The 25,924-nt window shown below is 27.1% G+C and overlaps 2 protein-coding genes across 4 annotated transcripts; one reads left to right on the top strand and one right to left on the bottom strand.

The window, feature by feature from the left end:
• Positions 1-2,176: 2,176 nt before the first annotated feature.
• Positions 2,177-7,950, bottom strand: LOC135928013 (dnaJ homolog subfamily C member 21-like). 3 transcript variants are annotated; one of them, XM_065464329.1, is made up of 8 exons: positions 7,818-7,950; positions 7,644-7,769; positions 7,512-7,600; positions 7,340-7,471; positions 6,943-7,170; positions 3,767-4,031; positions 3,028-3,394; positions 2,177-2,642 (listed from the first exon to the last, which is right to left on the bottom strand). In XM_065464329.1, exons 1-8 carry the CDS (start codon positions 7,921-7,923, stop codon positions 2,318-2,320), a joined length of 1,638 nt encoding a protein of 545 aa, XP_065320401.1. In that variant the 5' UTR covers positions 7,924-7,950; the 3' UTR covers positions 2,177-2,317. The 3 variants fall into 3 exon arrangements, with proteins under 3 accessions (XP_065320401.1, XP_065320399.1, XP_065320402.1); XM_065464327.1 differs by having other exon boundaries at positions 7,644-7,914; XM_065464330.1 differs by having other exon boundaries at positions 2,497-2,658; positions 7,644-7,914.
• A 3,501-nt stretch (positions 7,951-11,451) lies between these two features.
• On the top strand, positions 11,452-21,116 carry LOC135928760 (coagulation factor IX-like). Its single transcript, XM_065465223.1, has 8 exons — positions 11,452-11,549; positions 11,604-11,707; positions 11,762-11,824; positions 12,912-13,411; positions 16,566-16,693; positions 20,153-20,296; positions 20,483-20,622; positions 20,916-21,116. The coding sequence occupies exons 4-8, from the start codon at positions 13,077-13,079 to the stop codon at positions 21,114-21,116; spliced, it is 948 nt and encodes a 315-aa protein (XP_065321295.1). The 5' UTR covers positions 11,452-11,549; positions 11,604-11,707; positions 11,762-11,824; positions 12,912-13,076.
• Positions 21,117-25,924: the final 4,808 nt, after the last annotated feature.

Genomic DNA, 25,924 nt, shown 5'->3' with positions numbered 1-25,924 from the left:
AATTAATTTTTGTAAGATATTTTAAATAATTTGGGAATTAAGTAGAATTTTTCTTCAGTGTTTATAGAGTATTTCATGATTTGCATGTGTTGAGTTATGCGATATTTATTTATGGAAATAGGGCTATATAATATATAAATTAAAATTCATAATCCTCATGATGTGAAGTCAAACAGTTCTCGAATTATTCCGCAAATGATATGATCAAATTTTACTAAGTTTCGGAGAACAGTCAATTTATGAAAAAAGTTAACCAACACTTTATAAAATATTTATGAATAATCAAGGTTAATCCAGAAATGATGTTAAATAAACCGGAAACATTTTTAGGAGCGGTAGCTTAAAAGACGTCGGATCGATACTCGAATTATACGAGTTAATGAAAAACAGATTCGATAAGTAAGTTTACATGCATGATTATCAACGCCACCAATTCCGAAGACATATTAAACAAGTTCATGCATCATGGAGATTGTTGAAACCTTCTTTATAGTTGGCTCAAGTTAGCTAAAAAGAACCATAACGGACCTTTAATGCTGGAACTGCTAACCCTTATCAGCAAATTGCCCGTGTCCATACCTTTGCTCAAGACAAACGATACGGCCAAATTTATCAAGCAGCTCGTCAAGGAACCGAAAACGAGAAAGTACCCATTAAATCATTAGCCAGTGAAATAGTTACAAACTGGATGAACTTGATATAGAAAACGAAAGCTAAAAATATAGTAAGGAGTAAGAATAGTAAATTATCCGTTGTTTGAATACGAATAAATAATTATTCGATTCGAATAGTACAAATATTCGACGAATTGTCTGAATAATCTGTTTTATTAGAGTCATTAATATGTTTATAATAAAATTTAATTATTTATCACTTCTGTTAATAACCTATCAATCTGACAGGGGATGTAATTAATAAGGTTATATATCGATACTGAGATTTTCAAAAAGTAGCTTCTATACTAATTAGCTAATAACATGAATTTTTTTTTATTTCGAAAAATTAACAATTATATTGATATTTACCTGGCTATATTCTCTAATAAATTTACGTTCCTGAGAAAAGCGCATAATCCCTACGTTATCACATAAATAATCAAGATCTTTCATTAACAATACCATTGATTATTCCATCTTGTGGTATTTGGACAAATCCTTTAATTATATTATCGGTTATATTTGTGGATATATTTTGTTTATTCCACAAAAACTGTCACTTTTGAAATGAGCTTTGGAATATAATTTAAAAAAACTCGACTTTCTAAAGCTTTCTCCACATAAACCGCGGCCACTAAACCAATATTGTGGCAGGCAGAAAATCATAACTTTCTACTCTGTTAGACAAAATATCATTGATATCAACATCTTGAAAATCTTTATTTATTTCACAACTTTTATCCTCAAAAATAAAATAAAGTTATATTTAATTTTTTAATGCTTAATTTTGAATTACCTGAAGGCCTTCACAAAGTTTCTACCATAGTCAGTAAAGTTTTTATTACCTTATTTCTGGATTTTAAAACTTCTATGTGTATATCAATTATAATCTTGGCCAAGACATCAAAAGTATGCTTATCTTCAACATGTTTTAAGTCTAAGGCTGAAGAGTTTCATTGCAATGATTTCGAATTGATCCAAGCTGTTACACATAAGAAAGTTGTTTTATAAAGATCGTTAAGATCCACCTCTCTTTAATAATAAAAATATTTACTATATGATAGAAATTTTATTTCACCCATTCAGTATCCCCTAAATCTGATAACACTATATCCGTTTTCCATGTTTCTTTATTTTGAAAAAAAGAGAATAAAATAAAGGTAACAACTCGACTCAACATTTAATTTTATAGTTTCATAAATACATAATTTGTTATTGTATTCATTCAACTAATTACATTTAATATTAAGATTATTTTTTAAAACTATTTATGCAATATAAAATTAAAGGAACGGAGCGGCCCCAAAAAGGAGCTAGCTCCCACTTCCTATTTTTGAAATATAGTGGTGCTCAATGTAATTTTGTAAAAATGTAGCAGAGCATAGCTCTTTAGTCACTCTGATCTCAATTATTCTTTTTAAAATTAGAGTAGTCCGTGGCTTTTATATGCATATTTATGTTTATTACTAAAACAATAAGTCATTCATATAATCAATCAACCCAATACCATCATGATTTATTTTAACAAATAATTAATATATAACAAATATATGTATAGGTTTATACATGTCAATAATCAATCTGTGATTTAATAATAATAAGGAATAATTTGCTAATATAAAAAAATATATAAATTATATTTAATTTTTTAAAAAAGTATATTATTTTTTCTTTTGACTTTTTTTGGAGGATTTAGTGTCTTTGTTAAGCGATTGGGAAGACATTTCGAGATTGAATTTAGCTATAGCATGTCCGGTAGCCTTAATGTGATCGAATAATTTATTGCGAGAATCGAATATTTCGGAACATATCCTACACACGTAGCTACTAACTTTAAGCTTGCTATTTTTCTTGTGCTGTTTGGAAGTTATATTTTTTGTTTCATCTTTTAATGAATCTATGTCGGAATCATTTGTTCGGCTCTGTTGAGCGTTTGCTACGCGTGAATGTTGTTTATCCGTTGTCTTATTAGCGTTAGGATCGATACTTTAAAATCAGAATACTATTTAAATTAGTTTTAAAATCAAAGAAAAAATCTATTATATTCTTTCTGCCTAATTTATATCGTCAATTTTTTTCTACAATGATTTTTATTGACGTTATCAAAAACATATATTAAAAAAACAGGGTTATAGACCCACTCCCTGGGTTCAAAAATTATAAAGTATTTTGCTAAAAATTTTGCGAACATGATCACCTTTTGGCAACCAAACCCGGTATAATGGGGTCGGGATGGATATCCCTTTTTGAAAATCAGTTACTATAAATTTTATTTTATAAAATTCTCGCAGCAAAACATTTCTAAATTTTTGAAGCCTTATACCGGATCCAAAACCCTGAAAAAAGTTTTACTTCTATAATAAAATCATACCTTGCTGATGACGTTTCAAGCGGAGAATCGTGTAGACGGTCCTCTTTTTCATTTTGATTGTTTCCACCAGCCAGTAAACAATCGATATTGATTGTACTGTTTTCTATATTTATGTTTATTCTTTCGTCTATGTCAATCTCAATATTATTTGACACAATTGCAATATTCGTAATTTGTCCTCCATTTTGCAATTCGCATACATTTCCACCATTATTAAAATACAATTGTTGACTAGTAGGCGATAACTCTCTCTTTATTTTGACCAATGAGTCCTTATGTTTCTTAGAGTTTTCGTGATTCACAAATGCTGAAGTGGATTTAAAAAGCTTGTTACAAATTAGGCAGTATAGAGGTCTTTTAGAGTTGGCTAATAATTTATATATAATTTTTTTTTACAATTTTATGTTTTCTAGCATTGTAGAATTTTATCAAATGCTCTTCAAATTAAAAAAATTTTTTTTGACAATGCTCAAACAATATTTTTGATCAAATTTTACCTAAAATTTCAAATTTTTTAATCTATAAAATAAATCTTATATTTTATGATCTTCAAGGATTTTTTGCTCAAAAATAAAGAATAATCGTGGTTGGTCAAAATGTCTAAAAAAACCATCTAAACTAATTTAATCCAAGAATGATTTATTCCTAATTAAATTTCCTTTTCTGGACATTTAGTTTGGGACAATTTGTTCCGACACCTTAAATACTAATATGAGATAATATTTTTTTTAAAGTAAACCATTTTGTCTTAAATCAGTCGAAACTGATTCGCTTTCTTCCTCGCTTTGAGATCCGTTATCAGAACTAAACGAGCCATTCATTTCTTCTTTCCCAAATATTTCGTCCAATTTTTCCTCCAGCATCTGGATGTCTTTCTCTAACGAAGGGTCTTGTAACGGATCCACATTGTTGAGGAATCTAGATTGATATCTTTCTTTCTTTTGGAGGATACGTTTTTGGTTGAGAGCCTCTGTTTTTTCGAGATTGGCCTTTTCTACGAAATCCTGTTAAATTTTAAAAATATGAAATAATATATATTTAATAACTCAAAAAAAAACAAATCAATTTAATTAAGCATTTTACCCTGTAAAACATCATGGCTCACTTGTAAAAGTTTTCGTTTTAAAATCTAAGAATCATTTCAAATCTGGAAAAAAATATCATTTTAAACATAATGTGCCGCAATTATTTTTGCATATTTGAAATTAGCAAACCAAACAACATTAATACTAAATCTAAACTGACAATTCCTCCTTCATTAATGGATCAAAAAGTGAATACATATATTGAAGTCTATCATTGAAAGGCATTTAGAAAATATGCCCTGAAATGCATTTCAATGGTATCATACTAAGCAGAACTCTGATAATTTAATGATAATAAGTATTGTTGGAGATAGATAATTTGCAGTAGATAATTTATTAAATAAACCTAAAAGGATTATTATAAGTTTAATATTTTAAAAGTTTGGTTTGTGAAAAAGGGCCTTTTATGAATATGATTTAAAAAAATGAATATCTCATCTTGGCAAAATTGCATCTATATATAGATATATTTTTAGGCCATGTATGTGTATCTAGCCACATTTTTCATGTAATCTAGATATATTTGAACTAGATATCTTTTAACCACTCTTGGTATGAGTATGTTTTTCTTCTACTTTGATATCTATTATGTTCTTAAAATTGTTCTATAGAAACAATTTTATTTTCAGAGACTAATAATAGGCTATCGAGAAAAATTATTTAATATTCGATTAGAAATATTGTGAGTAACAAATTATATGAAATCGTAAATTTTTAGTAAATATTCAAATTATTAGTTAAATTTAGAATCATACAAATATTTGTAATATATATTTTTTAAATGAAAGTCATTGTAATCAAATATATATTCTTCTGGCATTTGTGGAATTGATATTAATGGCAAAATTATGCAATCAGAAAAAAAACGAATAGGACTTTTTTAAATCTTGTGATAGTCTATTTTTATAGGCAACCCATAAAATAAGAAACAATTAGGAAAACTTTATGCCTGAATAGGGTTTTTTAATGTAAATTTATCAAATAGCATTTTAAAATATTTTAATTGCATCAATGACCAATTATGAATTATGCCATATTTGAATATTGTCTTTTTTGTGGGGATCACTATAAAATTTCCGCAAAAAATTGTATTTTTAATTAAAAAATAAAAATATTCATTATTTGTATTATGAATAATACAATTATACTCGCGTAAAAACAAATACTAATGATTCGATTCTATTTTAAAAGGGTCGAAATTTAAAAAAAATAAATATAGATGAAATAATGATATCAATAAAGATGTAACCGATATTGAATGAGACCTATTTAGCCTCTTTTAAAATATCGGTTATCAGCCAATAGTATAAAATTTTCCGAACCGATAAAATGGCGTCTTAATTTTTAATATTTCAAATTTCATTTATCTAAATAATTCATGATTTGCCGTAATTATCGTAAATACTTAGCAAGCCTGGTGGATAATAGTATTATTAGGGGTGTACCGATACCACTTTTTGGAGGCAGATCCGATCCGATATTCCAGATATTAAATTGATATCGGCAGATAACCGATCCGATATCATATCTAATTTTGTATTCTGTAAAGATACCAATGGTTTTAATTTGTAATATACTTTTTATTAGTATAACATTTATTTAATTATACCATAACTTATGTCATTTAAATATATTATAATGATGTTATAGTTTATATTCAATTTTATTGCCTAAAAGTATATAAAATAATATAATAAGTAACAAAATTAATCTATATACATAATAAGTAATAGACAAATATATTATGAAATTTAAATAAATATTTAACATTAATATATCGAATATCAAAATTTCTAATTTATCAGAAATCAGCCTGCGGCGATGGTAACTGTCAATATCACTAGCATCACTAAAAACAGATTCTGAAGAGATATTCGCACACTTTTATAAACAGAATGCGCAAAAATAATATGGCAGAATGTTAATTAATTAATTATTATTATTAAAAAAATATGGATTTCGATTTTATTTATAAAAATAAATGATTTTAGATATAACTTTTTTTTAAAAATTTATAACATTTTATTTTTGTTAAGGACGCCATTTAATATCGGATCGGCAAATTTTACAATATTGGCCAATAACCGATATTTTATAATAGGTGAAATATCGGCCCGATCCGATCTGATAAAAAGTATCGGTACATCCCTAAGTATTATTATTCATTTTGTTATTTTATACGCCTAAAGTATCACTTTGAATTAAGGTAGATTGTTTTTCAAATGTATATATAGAAAAATTTCAAATTTTTAGAACCGCCTGGTAGAGGTCTGTATAACTTGATTAAAAACACTGCCCCACCCCTTAAATAGTAGTCAGTGGTTGCCATTAATTTTTTTTTTATTTCAGTTGAGTCAGGTCATAATTTTTTCCAGGTTGGTTTGGTCTGAAAATATTTTTAATATAATTTTTGAATTTAATGAGTGATATCAATAAAAGGTTTGTGTTATATATTAATTATACTTTTCCAAAAATAAATAAATTTGGAATTTATATATTTATTTTATGTTTGGTTTTTGTCAGGGATAAAAATTTTTTTGGATTGGGTGCCAATGCTTTTCTTACTATTAGTCAAGTCAAAAAAATTTGTCTCTTGAAGGTATTTACCACCAAGTCAGTTAAAAAATAAATGTGTGTATCCAAATTTTTGTGAAAATTAGCCCCAAATCTGTCCAGCTTGATTTTAGATGGATGGGGCCTAAACCCATACAGCCAGTTAATTAATTTTTAAAATAAAGATTGCTAACTTCATATCATTTTTCTCAATAAATAAATATTTTTTTATTTAGCAAATGGGAAAAAATAAGAAAATAATTTGTTTAAAAAAAACTTTTCTAGCTTTGACACGAGGATCTCGTTTTTTGACAAATTGGATTAATTCCCTGACTTCTTCATTCCTTTGCTTCCTTGCATTTTTGCATATTTTCTCGTTTTCTTTCTCAATCATGCGAGCTACCCTCCGATTAGGAGCATTTTTGATTGCTCCAATATCAGTTAGCCAGGAAAATGTTTTGAGGGTGGAATAAGCTTCCCAGAAGCTATAAAAAGGTCCTACAGCCTATTTTTTTTAATGATAATTGTAAAGGTTTTATAAAACATTATTTAAATTTATTTAAAAGTATTCTATTATAAATGAAATAAGTTTTACAAAAAAATTGGTGAATTTAATTCTATTTTAAAAATATTTCTAATTTTCTTTAATAAATATATATTTAAGATATAATTACATTTTCATAAGAGCTATCAGAATAACCAAATGTTGGTATTATAAAATCGGAATCAATGCTTTCATCTTTATGATATGGCAAATCCTCAGCTCCAATTTCTGTAAATACTTTTCGATAAACAGTATAAAAACCCTATAAAAAAAATAAAATAGAGTATTCAAAAAATTTACACCTGTGGCCCATCATTAAATCCTTTAAAGCAGCTTGAGTTATAATAATGATATACATTTAAACTATTTTTATCAGTTCCCTTATCAAACCCTTAAATAAATATATTATGAATAAATGTTCAAAACTATTAAACCTGATAAAATAGAGTCCCTATGTTTATCATAAAATGCTCTTTCGTGGGGGTCGCTTAAGGTATCATAAGCCTGTTGTATATATTTAAATATTTGGGTAGATTCTTCTTCATTTTTAGGGTTTTTATCTGTATATATATAGTATAAAACTATTTTCAAAATAAGATAAAATAAACCTGGATGCCACTTGAGTGCCATCTTACGATAAGCTTTTTTAATTTCTTCGTTATTTGCTTCTTTGTCAATTGAGAGAACTTCATAATAACATTTCATCCTCATCATTTCGAAATTTTTTGACCTTACCTTAGAGGGTATTATAATTTTTTTAATAAAAAGTACTGAAATTATATTCAAATCAAATACACAAGGAAAAAGTTGGGCAGATCCTAAAATAAAAAACCAATACAGATTATATTAAAAAGAATGTCAATAAATATTAAATATAAGATACTTGTATCTTTTTCTAAATGAGAGTAACTTACAAGATATATTTTATAAAAATGTTTATTAATTCCTTCTGAACAATAAGCCATAATGTCAATGTGGAATTCAAAAATTATGTGGTTAACAAAAATTGATGTCATTCCTTTTCACCTAACTGCATTTAGGAAATTGTGTTTGACCCAGCAATATGAGCGGAGAAGAAGAGATAAATAAAATTAACCTACACCAACAAAAGTACTTAGAGAAAATAACCTTAACAAGTTGAAACATAAATGACATCAAATTCTAGTTTATTTCTCAAGAAGAGCTATTCCTTACTTTTTCACATCTTTAGTATTTTTTTAAAATTTCTTAAATATTAATAAAAGAATATTTCGATAACTATAATAAAATATTCCTAGGATATTTTCTATAAATATAATTAAAAGCTAAAAGAGAAACATTATTATGAAAAAATATTCAAATAAACAATCAGTAAATTGAAAATACCCAGACATTTATTTATTATATACGCCGTGTCCAAAGGGCAATCCAAAATGTTGGCCAGGGAACTATGAATAAATATATTTTATTGCACAAATAAAATATGATGATTAGCTTAAGAGGGTGACTAATATAAAGATGGATAAGAAATCAAAATTTATATTCTTATAAAACAGTAAAATTCATATGTCAAAATATAAAATAATATTAAATATCAATTAAAGATAGGAAGGAAAAAAATAAATGATAGAAAAAAGCAACAAAATAATTCAAGAATCCATAGGGAAAGAATGTAGAAAATAATATAATTTTTTTTAAATAAAAAAAATAAAATAGTATCTCTAGCTATATTTTTTGTCAAGAAAATGAAAAAGATAAAAAATTCTTTTAAAATAAAGTATCTTAGAGACAGATATAAGTATCCTATTAAAATTTTTAGCAGTTATTTAAATTTTTAAAAGCATATTGCTGGCAATATTGGAAGAAAAGAACATTTTATTTTCATCAAACCTATAAACCCAAATTTGAGTTCAAAAATTTTAAATTGTTTTTAAGTTTTCTAAGAACAAATAGGGACCGATTTATGCACACCTATCAAACCGCAAGAATTTTCTGACCGGGCTGGCTCGGATTCGGATTCTTTATAAAAATATATTCTGATTAAATTTATGCTTAAAATTTTCTTAGTGCAGATCCCTGAACCCAAATTTTTTTTAAAGGTCTGATATTTCTAAAAATTTATCATCGTTAGACTTATTTCAGAAAAATCTGCAAGCTATCCGTAATTATTTATGTTTTGATCTTCATATGAAGATGCAACATAGATAGAAAAACAAATAAAAGTAGGATTATAGTTTGATATATAATATACGTTGCTTGAGATAATTTTATATTAGTTCCACACTCAACATGACATGTGGGTATTGTGAAAGCCCCATGGTGAGGCCAAATTATGAAGGAAAACATTTGTAAAATTTATTTATAGTTGTCAATGTTAGACAAAAAAAAATATTTTATCGATTCAAATTATTTCAATAAGTATGAGGCATAATATTTGATTTGAATAATGCCTTTATTCACCTTGGAGGTCTGCAATGAATGGTTGTTATCCTGACTTAAAAGATTTAAACAATGGCAGGAGGATGAAATTGCGTAACGGTTGGGTATGAAAACAAGTAGGCTAAATAACATACCTCGTATTCACTCTTTATTTGTTTTATCTAAAATTTAAAAAATTAGATTTAGAGGAAATATTTAATTTTTATGCATATACTATGTTAAAAAGTAGAAATAATCGGATATAAATTTAAATATAAAAATCCTTAAATCGGTATAAAAAAACATGTTCTTTGTTAAACTTTGATCTTTTAAGATAATTCGCTTAGGAAATTATAAATTAAAGTTTAACAATTTACTTTTAATGAAAAAATTCGAGGCGAGTTTTTGCCTGTATAAATTATTAGGCATGATTTACATTGGCAATAATCTAGGTTGCCAGATCTATCACATTGACTAGTAGACTCTAACAATCTCTTTAAAGTTTAATGGCCACACTATTTAACACAATTCTATTACATTTGTAAAATTTAAAAAATTTCACACATACTAAAATTTTCTATTATTTTAAAAATATAAATTCGATATTATTTTATTATTAATTAAAAAAACTTAAAAATTTGCCAGCTATGGGCAAAGATTATGTAAAATATATCAGTTTTTAACAGTTGGACAAGATTTGCAGCAGGGTCACATTTTTAAATCAATAACTTTACCCGATTTATGTAGTGGTCATTAAAAAAATATAAACTATATTTTATAAGGATTTATAGGGAAAAATAAATCGGTGACATTATAGCCTAAGGAGTAGCTCGCTTTTGAACCCTATAGAAGGCCGAGAAAAGGGGTTTTTGGGGGTCAAATCCTCAAATTTTATTTAAAAAAAAATCTAACAATTTAATAAATTTGATTGGGCAACCCTGCCTATAATATGAATGAGAGAACTTGAACAAGCACGTTTGAAAATTAAATTTTTTTAAACTTATAATTCTTATTTTAGAGTTAACATGATAATTTTAATATTGATACATAATAAATTTAAATTTGAAAAAAAAAATACATCCTAAGGGTTATATAAAGATGAAAATAAAAATTATTATTCGATGAATGATAACTCCAATTTTTTAAAGATGTTTATTGTAATAATCGAACTTAATTTAAACGTAAAAAAAATAAATAATAAAATTAAGTCTCATTATGATAATATTTATTGCAAATCAAAAAAATTTATAAATTTTTTTGAATGAAAATATTATATACTGATCTAGTATACACTTTCATATTCCTATTATCCTTTTCAAAAGGCGTTATCTGCAAATGTCCCACAGGTAATATTTTATTATATCAAATGATTGAATAGATTTTATGGGATATTTTTTTTTAAATATCTTTACCTGAATAATATATATCCACAATTTATAGAATTAATTCTATAATAACTTACTAGCACAAAAGACGATTTAAAAAATTTACCTTAAAAAATTACTTTTCTTTGGTTAATATAAAGGTGATATCCAACCTCAAGACTTAATAAAATGGGCATGCGATTGTCAGAATGGAGAATTTATTACTGTTAAGACTAGTGATGGCGTCAGACATAGTGTGCAAACATTTTACGATATAAAAACTAAAGAATTCGTTCTTGATTTAGGCCCTAAAAATTTGAGGTACAACGTACAGACTGAGGATTTAAATGGGCCAAGAGCCAAGAAATTCGTCGTTTACACGATATTGCCCCACGATGATATCACATTCATAAAAGCAGTGTCAACTTACTATTCAACTGTGAGAATTAAAACAGATTTGGAAATGCTATTCAATATACACCAAGGTCCTATAGACGCGGAATTATATACAATGGATCTGCCGACCAAAAAATTTGAACAAAAATGTGTCCAAACTCCGGACCCATTTAGTAACGAAAAGTAGTTAAATCTATCATATAAATTTTAAACAAAATTAATTGTATTAAAATGAAGCTCTAAAATAAATATCATAACCGGGAAGGCGTTGCTGTGCAAACCTACTCAATCAAAATCAATTTGCGGAAAATGTTCTATACCTCGTGCCAACGAATATTCCGGTAAAATAGTTTGGCTTTGTTTATTTTAATAAAAATTATTCTATGTAAGAGAAGTTTTTACTAAGAGCCATTAAAATCAATCAAAATTCAAACAATTCTGAAGTATTCGCAAACAAAGTAAATAAAACTCAATATTTATACATTATATATAAATTTAAAGAGAGAGACTTTCTAATAATAAGAATATTATTTATTATATAATTTTTTTATGCAGGTGTTTAAAAAGGAATTTGCTTTAAGGGAGGAGATGGGATAATTTTTTATTTCCTATTTAGGATCTAGTATAATAATTAGATAAGCTCATCTGTTGTAATACAGATTTAGCTATCATTATAAAAGTGAAAATTTAATTTTTTTTTCCAATAATTTAAATCTCTTCAATATTTATAGAATTAATTTATTCAAATTTAACCTTTTTCGGTTCTTATGTGATACCTCCTATATGATTGGTCTTTTTTTTTAAAACCTTCTTAAAGATTAAAAAAAGGTTTTTTCAATTGTGGTATTGTGATTTGTGACCTTATTATAATATAATTTTAATATATTAGGAAAAGTGATCTAAATAATTACATGTAAAATTTTTCATAGTTTTTTACTTAGAATTTTTATCGCCGTTTTAAAATAAATAAAATATCCATAAAATTAAGTGCATTTGATCCAGAGTAAATCGTAATTCATATGGATCTATTTTATAAAATTATGCTTAGAATTTTGCAATTACTAAAATCTGAAACTTATTATTAGCATTCATTTAATACCTAGGCTATACCACATTATGTTGCAATTTAAAAAAACATTTTAAACACCCTCTTATAAACATTATCAACATTGATTTTAATATGGTATTAAATTATAGAAAATAATCAAAAGTATTCTGACACCCTTAGGCTTAAATCGGCACATCAAATAATAATGTTATCTAAATAAATAAATGATCATTAAGAGGCTAATTAAAAATAAAAAAAAACATTAAATTTTTAATCTATTTAAGTATTTAATGCAAAAATTTCTTTGAGAATATGAATATTTAAAAAAAATATCCTTACATAATCAGTCAAATTTCTCCAATTTTATTATTTCTATTTCTATGCAATACTTGGAGGGTCTATATATTTATTCTGAAAGAATTCTTTATTTATCCCAATAATAAATTACTCTTATTTATCGACATTCCAATGATAATAATATATTTTCCATTTTATAGAGAAACCCTTCAACTTATACCTTTAAATTAACCTACTATCAAGTTTTATTACGCATAGGTCTTTGTGATGGCAGACCTCAACCTTTTCCGATCAATGGGTATTCATCCATTCGATCAACTAATACTCCAATTAAAGAAAATTATACTAATAAGCAATTTTCGCCCATGTCTCCTAGTTCTACAAGAAATGATCGAGTGAATACCGAAGATAATGGAGATGAAGATCCTTCAGAGTCAGATCTCGACAATTATACCCGAAATCTTATCATAAATAAGGTATGTGGAATACCTCCTATATACCGGAAAAATAATAAAATAACGGGTAGGGTAGTTCAGACTCGGCCTCATGAATACAGAATCAAAGGTGGAATGGTAGTCAAACCTAATTCGTGGCCCTGGCAAGTAGCGGTATATAGTCAGATTAATAAATTTCTGTGTGGAGGTACTATAATATATCCTGGAGTAATTCTTACGGCAGCTCATTGTTTCTTAAATTCGAGGTAATGTTCTTGTTTTCTCATATAATATTAAATGTAGTCCACTCAAGTTGTCACAAATATTATATTATTAGATATATTCAACTTATATAATCGAGCGAAACTCATGGGCTCAGTTTTAAAGAAAAATTTTAACTGATATTATCTGCAGCTGATTTTTTATTCCAAACTATTAGCTGAGATTTTAACTTTAAAATTGATTAATATAAAAAATTTTTGAAAATAATTATAAAAATCAGGGTTGTGCATTTGACCGGTCAAATACAATTCGGTCAATTGACCGATATTTGACCGGTCAAATATGGTCAAATACGGTCAAATTCAAATAAATGTTTTTTACACCAATATTAACTTTATTTTGCATTTATATAATATTATAATAAATCTATGTATAATAATAAATATCATAATATTTTTTAATTCATTCTATAGTCAATGTTTCACCCTCCGTGGCAGAGTCTTGTTCCGATTCATATTCATATTCAATATCAATATTTTCTTTAATATTTTTAATCAATCTTAAATTATGATACACTCTTACTAATTTTCCTGCTGTAGAAGCCTTTAATCTATTTCTGTTTTTCGTGTGAATATTGCCCCAAACCGACCAATTTCTTTCAGAAGAAGAAGTCGAACTAGGAAATGTTAGTAAAATATTAGCGACTTCTCTTAATGGGCAAGGTGGGCAAAATGCATTCCACCAACTTGAGGCCGAAATTTGATTGTTTCTTATGGAAGTTACAACTTTCCACATATTATGGCTATTAAATATACCGCTTTTGCTTCTGAAATTTACTATATTACTCAAAATATTTTGATTATCACCACCTTGTAAAATACCCAATTCTTGTATTATATTACATGCTTCATCAAATTCAGTATTAGTAAGATGCTCCCCTTGATATTGGGGGTCCAATAAATAAGCAGCATTGTGAGCACATGTATTTATATCAGTTTTTCTCTTTTCAAACATAACCTTAATTTTTTTTTCTTGAGATGGAGAAAATATAGAATCATGGCATGATTGTATTATGTGTTTTTCCAAATTAAGCATCTCGTTTTTTACTTGGGCCAAAGTACATTTATCCCCTTGCACTTTCAACAATGAGGTAGCTAAAGGTTGAAGTATAGCTAAAAATTTTAAATTTTTCGTCCAAAATTCTTCGTTTAATATATTATTGGTAATTTCTTTGGGACAATTATCACAAACAGCTTCTTCAACAACTGATGCTTTTAGAGCTTTCTTGCATATTTGAATTTGCTCCATACATTTTATTGACGATGCCCATCTTGTTTGGCTAATTGTACTTAATGTAGATGGTATGCCATGAAGATTCTTATTACGGGAAAATACTGCAGCTGGTATGTGTTTATTCTTGAAAAATTTAACAATTTTTTTAATTATTGAAATATGGTCACTGAAGGCGTCCAATCGTTCAAAATCGTGAAAGAATAACTGCAATGTATGCGCTGCACAACCATAACATTGTATATGATTATAAATAGCTTCAGATTTTAGAATTCTCCAGGCTGCTTTCATGTTAGCGGCATTATCAGTAACTAAAGAATATACTTTTACCGGATTCAATTCATGAATTACATTTTTAAATTCCTGGGCAATATAATCTGCCGTATGGCGATTTTCCTCAGTATTTAGAAATTTGTAGAACACTGGAACAGGCGTCATCACCATAAAATTAATAATACTCTCGTTTCTAATGTTGCTCCAGCCATCTGATACAATTGATAAGTAAGGAGCTTTATCTATTATATCTGCAACTCTCACCTCCATATCACCTGACGCTTTGTCTAGAAGATATCCAGCCAGCTGCCTTCTCCTGGGTAATGTGTAAATAGGACGTATTTTTTTAAAAAATTCTTGGATGTAGGGATTTTCAGTGATGTGGAAAGGTAAATTGCTCGCATATACAGCCTTTGCAAACAATTGATCCAGCTCATTTTTTTCTTTGGGATTAATTCTATCTATGAAACCGGTTATACAAGATTGAGATTTATATTTAATCGCCTTGCTTGTAGATTGATTAGAAATAAGGGAATCAAATTCTCCTGAGTCACAAGACAAAATATTGTTCATTTGATAATCATTCTCACTAATTTCACCCAATTCTTCATTAGAGTTAGACTTAGAATTATTACAAATTACATTTGTGATATTTTTTGTAGAGGTTGATATTTTGGAATTTGGATAAAATTTTTCCTTAATTATAACAGGGCACATAGTACAGCTGCTTAATAAATGTTTGACCATTCTATCAACGTGGGTGATATAGGACATCTTGCAAAACTTGCACACCGCTTTAACTGATTTACCATCGCGTACTTCTTGAAAATGTTTTCAAACATGATGCTTTGGTTTGACCATAATCCCTAATATATTAAAATTTAACAAAAAATGATTTTGATTATTGTAAAGTTAATCAATCTTAACTATTTTATAATTATCGACCAATTATTCCAATAATTTCTTAATATTATAAATATAATATAATAAACTTTTTACCAGAATTGAATAATATTCCGTAAATCTGACCAGAACAATTAAAATGAAAATTAATTTTAAAAACCAAATATAGCAAGTGTAAGTAAAACAAATGAGAATTAATATAATTTATACTCGGCTAAATATTAAATAAAATTTAAATTTATTAAAAAATAAGAATGAAAAAATTATATTATGATTATAATAAATCGGGTATTTTTATTTTTTTTAAGAAAAATGAATTGAAAAAAATAAAGAAGGCGAGAAACGGCAATGATTAGGCAAAAAAATAACTAAAAATATTACTATATTTAGAAAAATTACATATTTATATTTTAATAAAAAAATAATAAGATTGATAAACATGCTTTTAATGCATACTAGTTAATTATATCAAAATATTTATTCGCCATTAATATTTTAGAGTATTTGACCGTATTTGACCAGTCAAATACTCCTCCGGTCAGTCAATTGACCGAATTTGACCGGTCAATTGACCGACATGCCAACCCTGATAAAAATAGACTATAATTGTTTGAATTATTTTAATGAACTTATGAAATGTTTAATTAATTTAAATATATATTTTTTAATAAAGAAAAACAATTGAACAAAAGTAAATATATTTTCTTTTAAAAATCAATCTTATAACAACAGAACAAGCAGGGATTTGAATGATCTTAGGGTACGAGCCGGTAAACATAATGTTTCGATTGAAAAGGAAAAGACTCAACAAACCCGAAGAGTCGATAAATTCATTCCTCATGAAGATTTTAAATTTGACGGTAATACGGATTAAATAAATTTTGCCATTTTATATATAATAGTTAAGGAAAAGGAAGCAAACTCAAAGTGTTAATTTTTTTTGGTATAAAGTTGCACCTCTTACCACGAATTTTATAATTTCGAAAGAAAAAAATTCCAGACTCAGAATAAAGGCATTGATCTTGTTCTTTCCCCATTCGTTTAGTCGGAATGTTGCGAAAAACATCCTTGAAGAAAATACCTAATTTTAAATCTATTTGATTTGTATACAAATTTTATTATTTTATTTCATCCATATAAATGTAAAAATCAATTATTACATCTAAGTATTAAATATATTCTCTAATTAATTTCTTATGTGTGTATTTTTTAAATACAATGCTAAAATTTTGGAAAAATCTTTCTTTTATGATTATTTTTTGGAACGTTCCGGATAAAGTTTTAGAATTATCTTTCCACCGTTTCATATCTTCCAAGTTCCACTCCGGGATCGTGTTCAGAATAATAAATAGATAAGAACTATGCACAATAACATATGCCACTTTAAATAAGTTTATAAACTGCGTCCTAGACTAGTTCTTAATTTTTATTTTTAATTCTGAAGGGAGAATTCTATTCAGAAAAGCAAAATATATAAATATGCGTAAATGTGTACTTAGGTCGCATTCATAGTGGCATCCGATCCGACACAATTTAACAGCTGATGGATTTTTAAAATCTCTGAGATTAATTTTTCTTTAAATCAATATTTCTTAGATTATTATCATGAATAAAATTAAAGATAGAACTAATATTAATAAAGAAAAATTGATCCCCAAAACAGATTTTTAAAATTGATCAGCTGTTAATTCGTGTCTAACATATATATTTTATTTTATTTCAGTTTTATATTTTAGGTTTGTGCTAATGTGTTCTTTCCGTAAATGTAAAATTATTTTTTGAGCGATTTTAATAGAACTGTATTCCGGCATACTGAGAATATCTATCCTATGAATTTCAGAAAATTTTGCCGTTAACTTTTAAATCATTTATAATATCTATTTGAAAGAATAATAAATTTATGTATTGTAAAATTTTTTAAGAAACAAGGCTCTAATATCCATTATTTGTATAATACAATTCATATATTATAAAAGATATTTAATTTTTCTTTATTTAAATAAATTCGGGTCCGACCAAGTGGACAAATAATTTTTTTTTCGGCGGATATGTTACATTTTTATATAAAAATTATTTTTGTTAGTTTTGTTTTGCGATTTAATAGGTTTTGGTGATTGATTATGTTCTTGGTCTGTGGATCCTGTATAATAACATCATTCAAGAACACTCCTACATTTGTTATAACTTTAAATAAATTTTCCATGAAATAGTTGCCATTGTAGCTGGCCCAAAAATTATTCTACGATAGCAAAAATATTCAGTGTATAACTAGATATAAACTTTGTCCCTTATCAATCTCTATCTGAAGGTAGGCATCACGGAGATTTATTGTATTGAACATATGATCCCCCCTGTTAATTTCATTGTAATGTCTACAAACTTAGTAAATATTGATCCACTGCTAGATGTAGATGTTACACAGAAGTTCTAATAAATTCTGACTACCATCTTACTTTACAATTGGTATACCTGTAGCCCATTTAACTAAAGTGATCGTTGGATCAACTTTATAGGAGTTAATCTCCACTAACTAATGTATTTTCCTTTATAATAGTTTTTGTAAGCACGTCTAGATGGCATAGCTGTAGGCGTTGTATTTTTACCATTTTATTATTTATCATATCTAATTGTCTTCGAATATTTCTCTAAATTATATAAATTTTTTTTCCCTGTTTACTATTTATCATTTAAACATAGTCTGGTAGTTTTAAATTATATGCTAAAATTCATGGTAATCCAAATAATGGTGTATTCTTGGTCACACAATCCATGGTACCGCCTGTAATCTATCGTTTAAAGGATTTATTATTACATTCACATAAATCATAATTAATGGGGTATAGTTTTGCCTTCGCAAATAAGAAGTTAAGAAGTGAGTGGTATAATTGAGGTTTTTTCCTAGTTTCAACCATTATTGTTTTTATTAAACATAGTGTGAGCCCTAAATTCCATTATAAGTGTTTTTTAATATATCCGTACCTTAATTGTGATTGTTTTTTTATGTCAACTTGGTGAATATTATATAACATTGCTATGTTATACTAGCCTCGTTTTTTAGGTAATGTTCCTTATTACCGCATTTGAGACATATATTGCATTATATTATTACCTTATTATGTCTATCACCGCATCTAAATTATCTACTATCGTTGTTATTAAAATCTTGTCAGTTATTTATAATTCTTATAGAACTTGTTCCTATTATTATTTATAATAATGCCTGTTATCGAATTTGTTTTTACCATTATAATTATTTTTATTTATCCAGTTTGTTTCTATTTACCATTACTATTATCATTTTAACTATTATTATCATATTATATATTTTTATCATCATTTTTTTTATTATCATTTCTTCCATACGTTCGTCGTTATTTTATTTATTTCTGTAGTATCTTTTATTTCTTTATTTGCTCTAATTATAGACATTGCTACAATATTTTAAAATGTTATTAAAATACCCTTTTGAGCTTCAGGCCACCAATTGGTTCAAACATCTAATTATAGTTGTAAAAAAAATTCTAACAATAAATTTGTTCCATGATCTTTCCTCAATTGTTGTTTTAAAATGGGATGGTCCTAGTCGAGAACACGGCTTTTGCTGTATATAGAATTTCGCGGAGTCCAGGTTTCAATATATTTTATTTTCTCGATATCCTTAGGATATGATTTCTAAATCTATTCATGTTGTTAACTCCTATTAAGGCAAAGATTTCATAACTTATTTATTATTAGTAAAATTTTTGGCCATAAATATATTTTCTACTAGGAATATTTAATCTTGTATATCACAAGCTTCGTTAAATTTTTTTAGTAAGATCATGCTAGAAAAAGTGAAAATTTAAGAATTATTTATCCAGGTCGCTATTTTATAAGCAATTCGAAGATATATATATTATTTCATCTCATATTTACATACAGACACTCCGAATTTGAATATCGTTTTTTACAAAAATAAATATTTTTAAATATATTTTCTTTATTCAATTGTATCAGAGATCTATAGGCCGGGCACTAAGCCCGGTTTTTTTAAATATACCAAAAGAAAAATTTTCAAATGCCCTAGGCGGGTCTGAAAATTTTTTTAAAAAAATGCCTGGACTGGGTCGTATATTTTAAAACAAAATATCTTAATCGTCATTATTTGCTATAAAAATTATAAATAAATAAAATATAAAAAAATTCGTGACGAGCCTGAAAATATAAAGGGCCGAAAATTTTTTTTAAAGAAAAATCCGTGCAAATGATACCTCTGCAGATCTCTGAAATTAATTATTTTATTTATCAATATTCAAATAGTTGTAATAATTTATTTTTAGCAATAGATTACAAGAATGATATCGCCCTTTTAATATTGAGGAAACCATTAAAATTCAATAAAAATACGATAAATATATGCCTTAACGATGGATTTTACCCCGTGGATGAAAAAAGGCCAGATTGCTATGTCATCGGTTGGGGTGGTAAATACTCAATAAATTATTTTAAATAAGAATTATATTTAAAAAAAAAATATTATTATAAAGAATTATTTATTAAGTAGAGAAATAAGAATAATAATACCATTTGAAATATGAGGAAAATATTAATGTATTTCCCCACTAAGGAGTGAATATAGTAATCCAATTTCCTTTATTATATGTATATAGAGGACAACGTTGTTTTAAATCAATTGAAGGTGCCTCTAGTCACACTGAAGGTATGTAACTCTCGAAAATATATGAACAACAAAATAGTGAATGGTATGCTGTGCGCGGGCTATGTAGATGGTGGCAAAGACTCATGTGCGGTATATATATATTTTTACGCTGAAACATATAAGATTATATAATATGTTGTATACTCGTAGATGAGAGTTTAATGCATTCAATAATTTTACAAGGGTAACTGTCATTTACTTCGTAAAAATAGCATTCATTACAATTTCCCGAAACTCTATGGCATTAGAATCTAATATTAATATAATTTATAATGCATCAACTAGGTTTTGCTAAATTACCATAAATAAGGCAGGACAGATTAAAATTATGTTTGATAATTATCATAAATTTATCCGATTGAACGGATTTATATATTTTATAGGGAGATAGCGGAGGCCCATTACAATGTTTTAATGAAATGGATCAAAAGTGGTACATAACTGGAATAGTGAGCTGGGGTGAATCTTGCGCTTTACCTAACAGATTAGGTGTCTACACCAATGTTAAAGAATATCTGCCCTGGATTCAGCGCAAATTAAGGAATGCCAATTTGGCTGAGAATTATTTTATTCCAAAATTATAAAATATATTGATGGATAAAAAAGTTTCTTTTTTTACTTGTTAGTTGGCTTAAATGTTTATCAGTGTACAAATTGATCATATGAGTTACATATTATTATATAAATCTTATTTACGTCATGATATCCTAATCTTATATGTATAAAGTTAAAATAAAATATAATTTTATTCACAAAGATTAAATTTCTTAAAAAATAATAAGACAAGTATTAATTTATCATTCATTCTATCTAATAAAAACCAAATAATTCTTAAGCCTAGTTTTTGGTAACCGCGATGCCGCCCACGTAATTCTTTAAAACAAAACATAGCCTTTATAATTTAACATTATTTATTTTGAAAGCCACGCGATATCACGCTGTTTCGCGGTTACAAACAAAACCATAGTTTTTAATATAGGTTTGATATGCTGCTAGATGAGACAAGTCTTAATATTTCATTCATTTCGTATTAAATACCCTGGTTATTTTTCTAAATTGTTATAAAAAAATGATCATTATTGATATCCGTTCAAAACTAATGAATTATAAAAGACACAAATGAGGGCTTTATTTCCCGTTATCCATAAATGAACCTGTATCATTAAATAAACATTAAAAAAATACAAATCAAAATTAATTCATGGTAAAATCTCCATTTTATTTAAATTGTGAAGATCATCGTTTTGGAGGGCTTTTAAGAGGGCATCTGGAGGAAATGTTTCGTTTCCAGTTACACTCTTTTTCCCGTGAGTTGAAATTGTTTTTCTATTTGTCAGGCTTTTGAGGGGTAGCTTTGGGCTTATTCCTAAAGCCTTGTCGACAGCTGTTAAACGGACATCCGTATTATCGAAATTTTTGTCGAATTCTTTAACGAAATCTCCTCTATGTTCTTGAAGAGTATTCGCGTTATTAATCTGAACTGCCTCCCAATCTTTCAACTCCTGAATGTCGGTATCATTTTCCACAAATCCCCAATTAAAAAATTTATTAGGCGGGGCACCTTTAAATCTGTATTTCATTTGTAATTTATATATATTATTAATATCACCCATTTGTTAGTATTAAGATCATCAGGCTTATTGTTAAGGAACGCAGGCATAGGTAGATATTTTCATTATTAAATCTATTTTAAGCCCCATATCAAATATATACACTATTTTTTTTGCATGCCAAATAGCGAATATTATGGTACTTTTGAAGATCCTTATCTCATATAATGTATTTTATAGAGATAAATAATATATATCTTAAAACTAATTTTAAAAATTGTGAAAATTTGTATTATACTTTAAAGCAATACCCTAGATAAAATTAGGCCTCAGTTATGGGGGGGGGTGGAGCGTGCAGGGGCTCTAGACCCCTGAAAAATTTGAAGAGCCCCCTGTAAATTTTAATTTTTTTTAATACTCAAAAATAAGTTGTTTTGAAATTAACTTTATAAAAATGTTAGCTAAAAAAAGATCCTTTTGAAAATGTTAGCTAAAAAAAGGTTATCCTGAAAATAATTTAAAAACAATTCGAGCCCACTAAGATTCTGAAGACTGTGACGCCTGTTAGCGACCTTATCCTATATCTAATAAATATATGGACTACATCAGCCATTGTCCTATATGTAGATTCCTTTAATTTTAACTATTTTAAATGTAATTTTAGTATAGAACTATTTACCCACATGGCTGTTCCTTAACATTAATCTTAAGATCACACTCGAAAATTTTATTTTAATTTTGCCCATTGTTTTTCGAGAACGAAAGATAGAAAAAATGAAGCTTTTTCACAGCGGTATGAACCCTAATTCGGGTTCAGGAATTTTAAACTTTTAGCGAAATTTTGATAACTGGAACTTAATCGAAGCCGATTTTCTAAAAGAGGTCCAGACCCGCCCCGGTTTCATATTACCCGGGTTTGATGGGTAGCCCATAAATCAGTATTTGTTTGATCTGTGGTCTTAAAATACTCAACCAAACAATTTTGAATTCTTGAACCCGACTTCGGGTTCAAAACCCTGCTATTTCACCCCCCCCCCCTTCAATATTATGGTTCTAACCGTGATCTCATTCCTCAATCACTTATGAATTTTTATCCATCTAATATCTAGGTTTAATAAAAAATATCTTATTGGGATATGGAATACATAGGAATTCAGAGATTTCTTATTTTAAAATAATTTACTGAGGCCTTTTTTAAAATGAATAAAGTCTGATTTGACCTTCAAATGTGTTTCAGCATATAAAAATTACCTGCATCATAAATTTCAGACAATTTTTCTATGAAATTTTGAATTATTTAATATTAGTTTATATTCATTTTTATGTAGATTTATAATATAAGCTCTAAAAAAATAGACAAAAGTTCGCGGTGGAGGGTAGGTATTATGCACAATTTAAAATTGAGATTTCTGATACCCAATGGATTTCATGTCTAAATACGACAAATAGTGTTGTTAAATGGCTCGATTTAGCCATATTTAAATTAAGATAGCCAAAATAATATTAGGCAACCCAGGTTTGCGTAATATTTTTTGGATAAAATCGGGGTTAACCGTATTTAAAAATCGCCTTTCAGCACTACATTTAATAATATAAATTATGAGAAAACAAGATTAATAACCTCACAAGTTCTCCCATATCTAATCGGTATTCGCGTTGTTCTATACGAGTTAACAAATTTTCCGTAAGAATGGATGGTCCCCAATATTCGGTTCTAAGTAAAATGTGAATGGAATAAAAAACATTATGCATTCTTAAGAAATATTTTTATAAACCTAAATAATTGAACAGTTTTATCTTCCAATATGTGCCATCTAGTCATTGGATCACCTGATATAGCCCGTCCGCTATTACCTCCTAAAATACTTACATCTAATTTTTTAGTATCTTTATCACGTGTGACTGGCATTTAAAATTTTAAATTTATCAATAAATATTTTTTGTCAAGATTATATATGAGTTTTAAACTTATTTTTTTAAGAATAGTTCTAAGTTCTAAGCATACATAAAGAAATTCTAATTTTAGTTCATAATCATATGTATTTTAAAATATCTAATCTCTAATATACAAGAGCCCTAAAATAGTTATTAAATGTTGCATGCATAAAATAAAAAAAGAGTGTTTTATATCTATGTTAAGCAATAAAAAATTAGATTTAGTAATAAATTTAACTTTTTAAAAAAGGAGTTGTGTCCTGGTTTGAATCATTACTAAACAGCTGACTGGCGTGGCCTGGGTAGACCTGTAGCTAGCTGGATATTTAGTATCGACTAAGCAACCAAAAAAGCAAAAGAAAAATTTAAAAAAAAGAAAAAAATACCATCCTAATACTTAAAACTATCTAAAATAGGATGTCTTAGTTCAAAAGCTTTTTAGCCTAGACTAAAAAACAATTAAGTATAGATATTAAATCGACCAAGACGGCTGTTTAGCTGGTGTTTTAGTAAGCAAAAAAGTAGGCAATTAAGATATTGAGCATGCCACTCATTTCTAAATAGAGAGTAGGGGGGTTTCTTCTAGAGTACTCAACTCTAATGGTTAATTTTTTAACCAAATATGTATAACAACATCATGCTTATGGCGCTATAATATTCTTTAATATCGGATTACATATAAAATTTTTATAACACTATATATGATTTATACCCTCTTAAGTAAATTTTTAACGCTGATATAAAAAATATAAAAATAATAAAGTTTGAATTATCTTATAAATATCTTATATAAAAGATTAAATCCTATTCTATATAAAATTATTTTTTATTTGAATAAAAAATTTAGGGTCTGCAGTATTTTTCAGAGGTTCATATGAGCTTTTTGGGTTTTATTTATAAATTTATGTTTGCTTATTGAAATATAAATATGGTAGGAAATTATAATAGAAAAAAGAAACAACTAATAAAATACAAATGATGAAATCATTAATATATTTAATGCAAATCCGTCCATGCTAGCCGTTATGGAGAAAACAAGCTTAGGTTATGTAAAAGTAAAAATATATAAATCAAGATTAAGGAAACAACAAGATTTTAAATTGTCAGCATTAAGACAAATATTCAAGAAAACTAAAGAAACTATATTAAACAATAATAAATACATCTAAAATGTTTATTGGTCTTTGTCACACGTAAATGCTCTTTTTGGGCATATGGATCCTATTACAATTTTAATCCATTCTTTATTTGTTTAAATTGTTGATGAATTTTACCAATTTTTTATAATTATTTTCCATTATGGCTTATTTTTATCAATAAAGTAGTTTCAATAATATATAACATTTTTGTATTTAAAAATAATCATTATCAGATCAAAAGTGCCTAATGGGAAAGCGCTCATCCTTTCCCAAATATTATTTTCAAAAAATTTATATTGCTAAAAAATTAAAATATTTAAAAAAATTCTTTTTATGTATAGCATAAAGGTAAATAAGAGGGAGTGAGACACTTTATTAAGGTGTATAATACGATTAACACAGTAAAGCAAATATATATATAGCTTTTAATATTTTAATCTTAAGCAAAAGTATATTATAGGAGAAAGGTGAGAATTTTTAATAGTTTTATTCAAATAACTCCAACCTGTTATAGTGCAATTTAATTCATATAAAATTCCTTCTATAGAAGGGATTCAACAGGGTGATCCTCTTGGCGCATTGATATTTTGTTTCGGAATCAACGATATGATCAAGGCAATCAAAACCTATCTTTCTTCATGTTTGGTATATAGAAGATGATATACTCTGTGGCTCCAATGAGGTCAATAAAGCGATCGATAAATTTTAGAGATCGGTTCTTCTTTAGGGCTAATTTTCAAAAAGCAAACCAGACAGAATTCATCCAAC

Source organism: Gordionus sp. m RMFG-2023, chromosome 4 (assembly GCF_954871325.1).
Source record: "Gordionus sp. m RMFG-2023 chromosome 4, tfGorSpeb1-WG-v2, whole genome shotgun sequence".
Taxonomy (NCBI): Eukaryota; Metazoa; Nematomorpha; class Gordioida; order Chordodea; family Parachordodidae; genus Gordionus; species Gordionus sp. m RMFG-2023.
The sequence above is the reverse complement of the archived record's forward strand: the minus strand, read 5'-3'. Positions and strand labels throughout refer to the sequence as shown.

What these genes read in the sequence shown, in the direction of transcription:
- LOC135928760 (XM_065465223.1), top strand. Translation starts at nt 13,077, where the DNA reads ATGTCTCCTAGTTCTACAAGAAATGATCGAGTGAATACCGAAGATAAT. An exon ending in CTATGTCATCGGTTGGGGTG is followed by an intron (nt 20,297 to 20,482) that starts GTAAATACTCAA and finishes ATATGTATATAG; the next exon opens with AGGACAACGTTGTTTTAAAT. An exon ending in GTGGCAAAGACTCATGTGCG is followed by an intron (nt 20,623 to 20,915) that starts GTATATATATAT and finishes TATATTTTATAG; the next exon opens with GGAGATAGCGGAGGCCCATT.
- LOC135928013 (XM_065464327.1), bottom strand. Translation starts at nt 7,914, where the DNA reads ATGAAATGTTATTATGAAGTTCTCTCAATTGACAAAGAAGCAAATAAC. An exon ending in CTGATAGCTCTTATGAAAAT is followed by an intron (nt 7,171 to 7,339) that starts GTAATTATATCT and finishes TAAAAAAAATAG; the next exon opens with GCTGTAGGACCTTTTTATAG. An exon ending in GACTGATTTAAGACAAAATG is followed by an intron (nt 3,395 to 3,766) that starts GTTTACTTTAAA and finishes ATAAATTATTAG; the next exon opens with CCAACTCTAAAAGACCTCTA.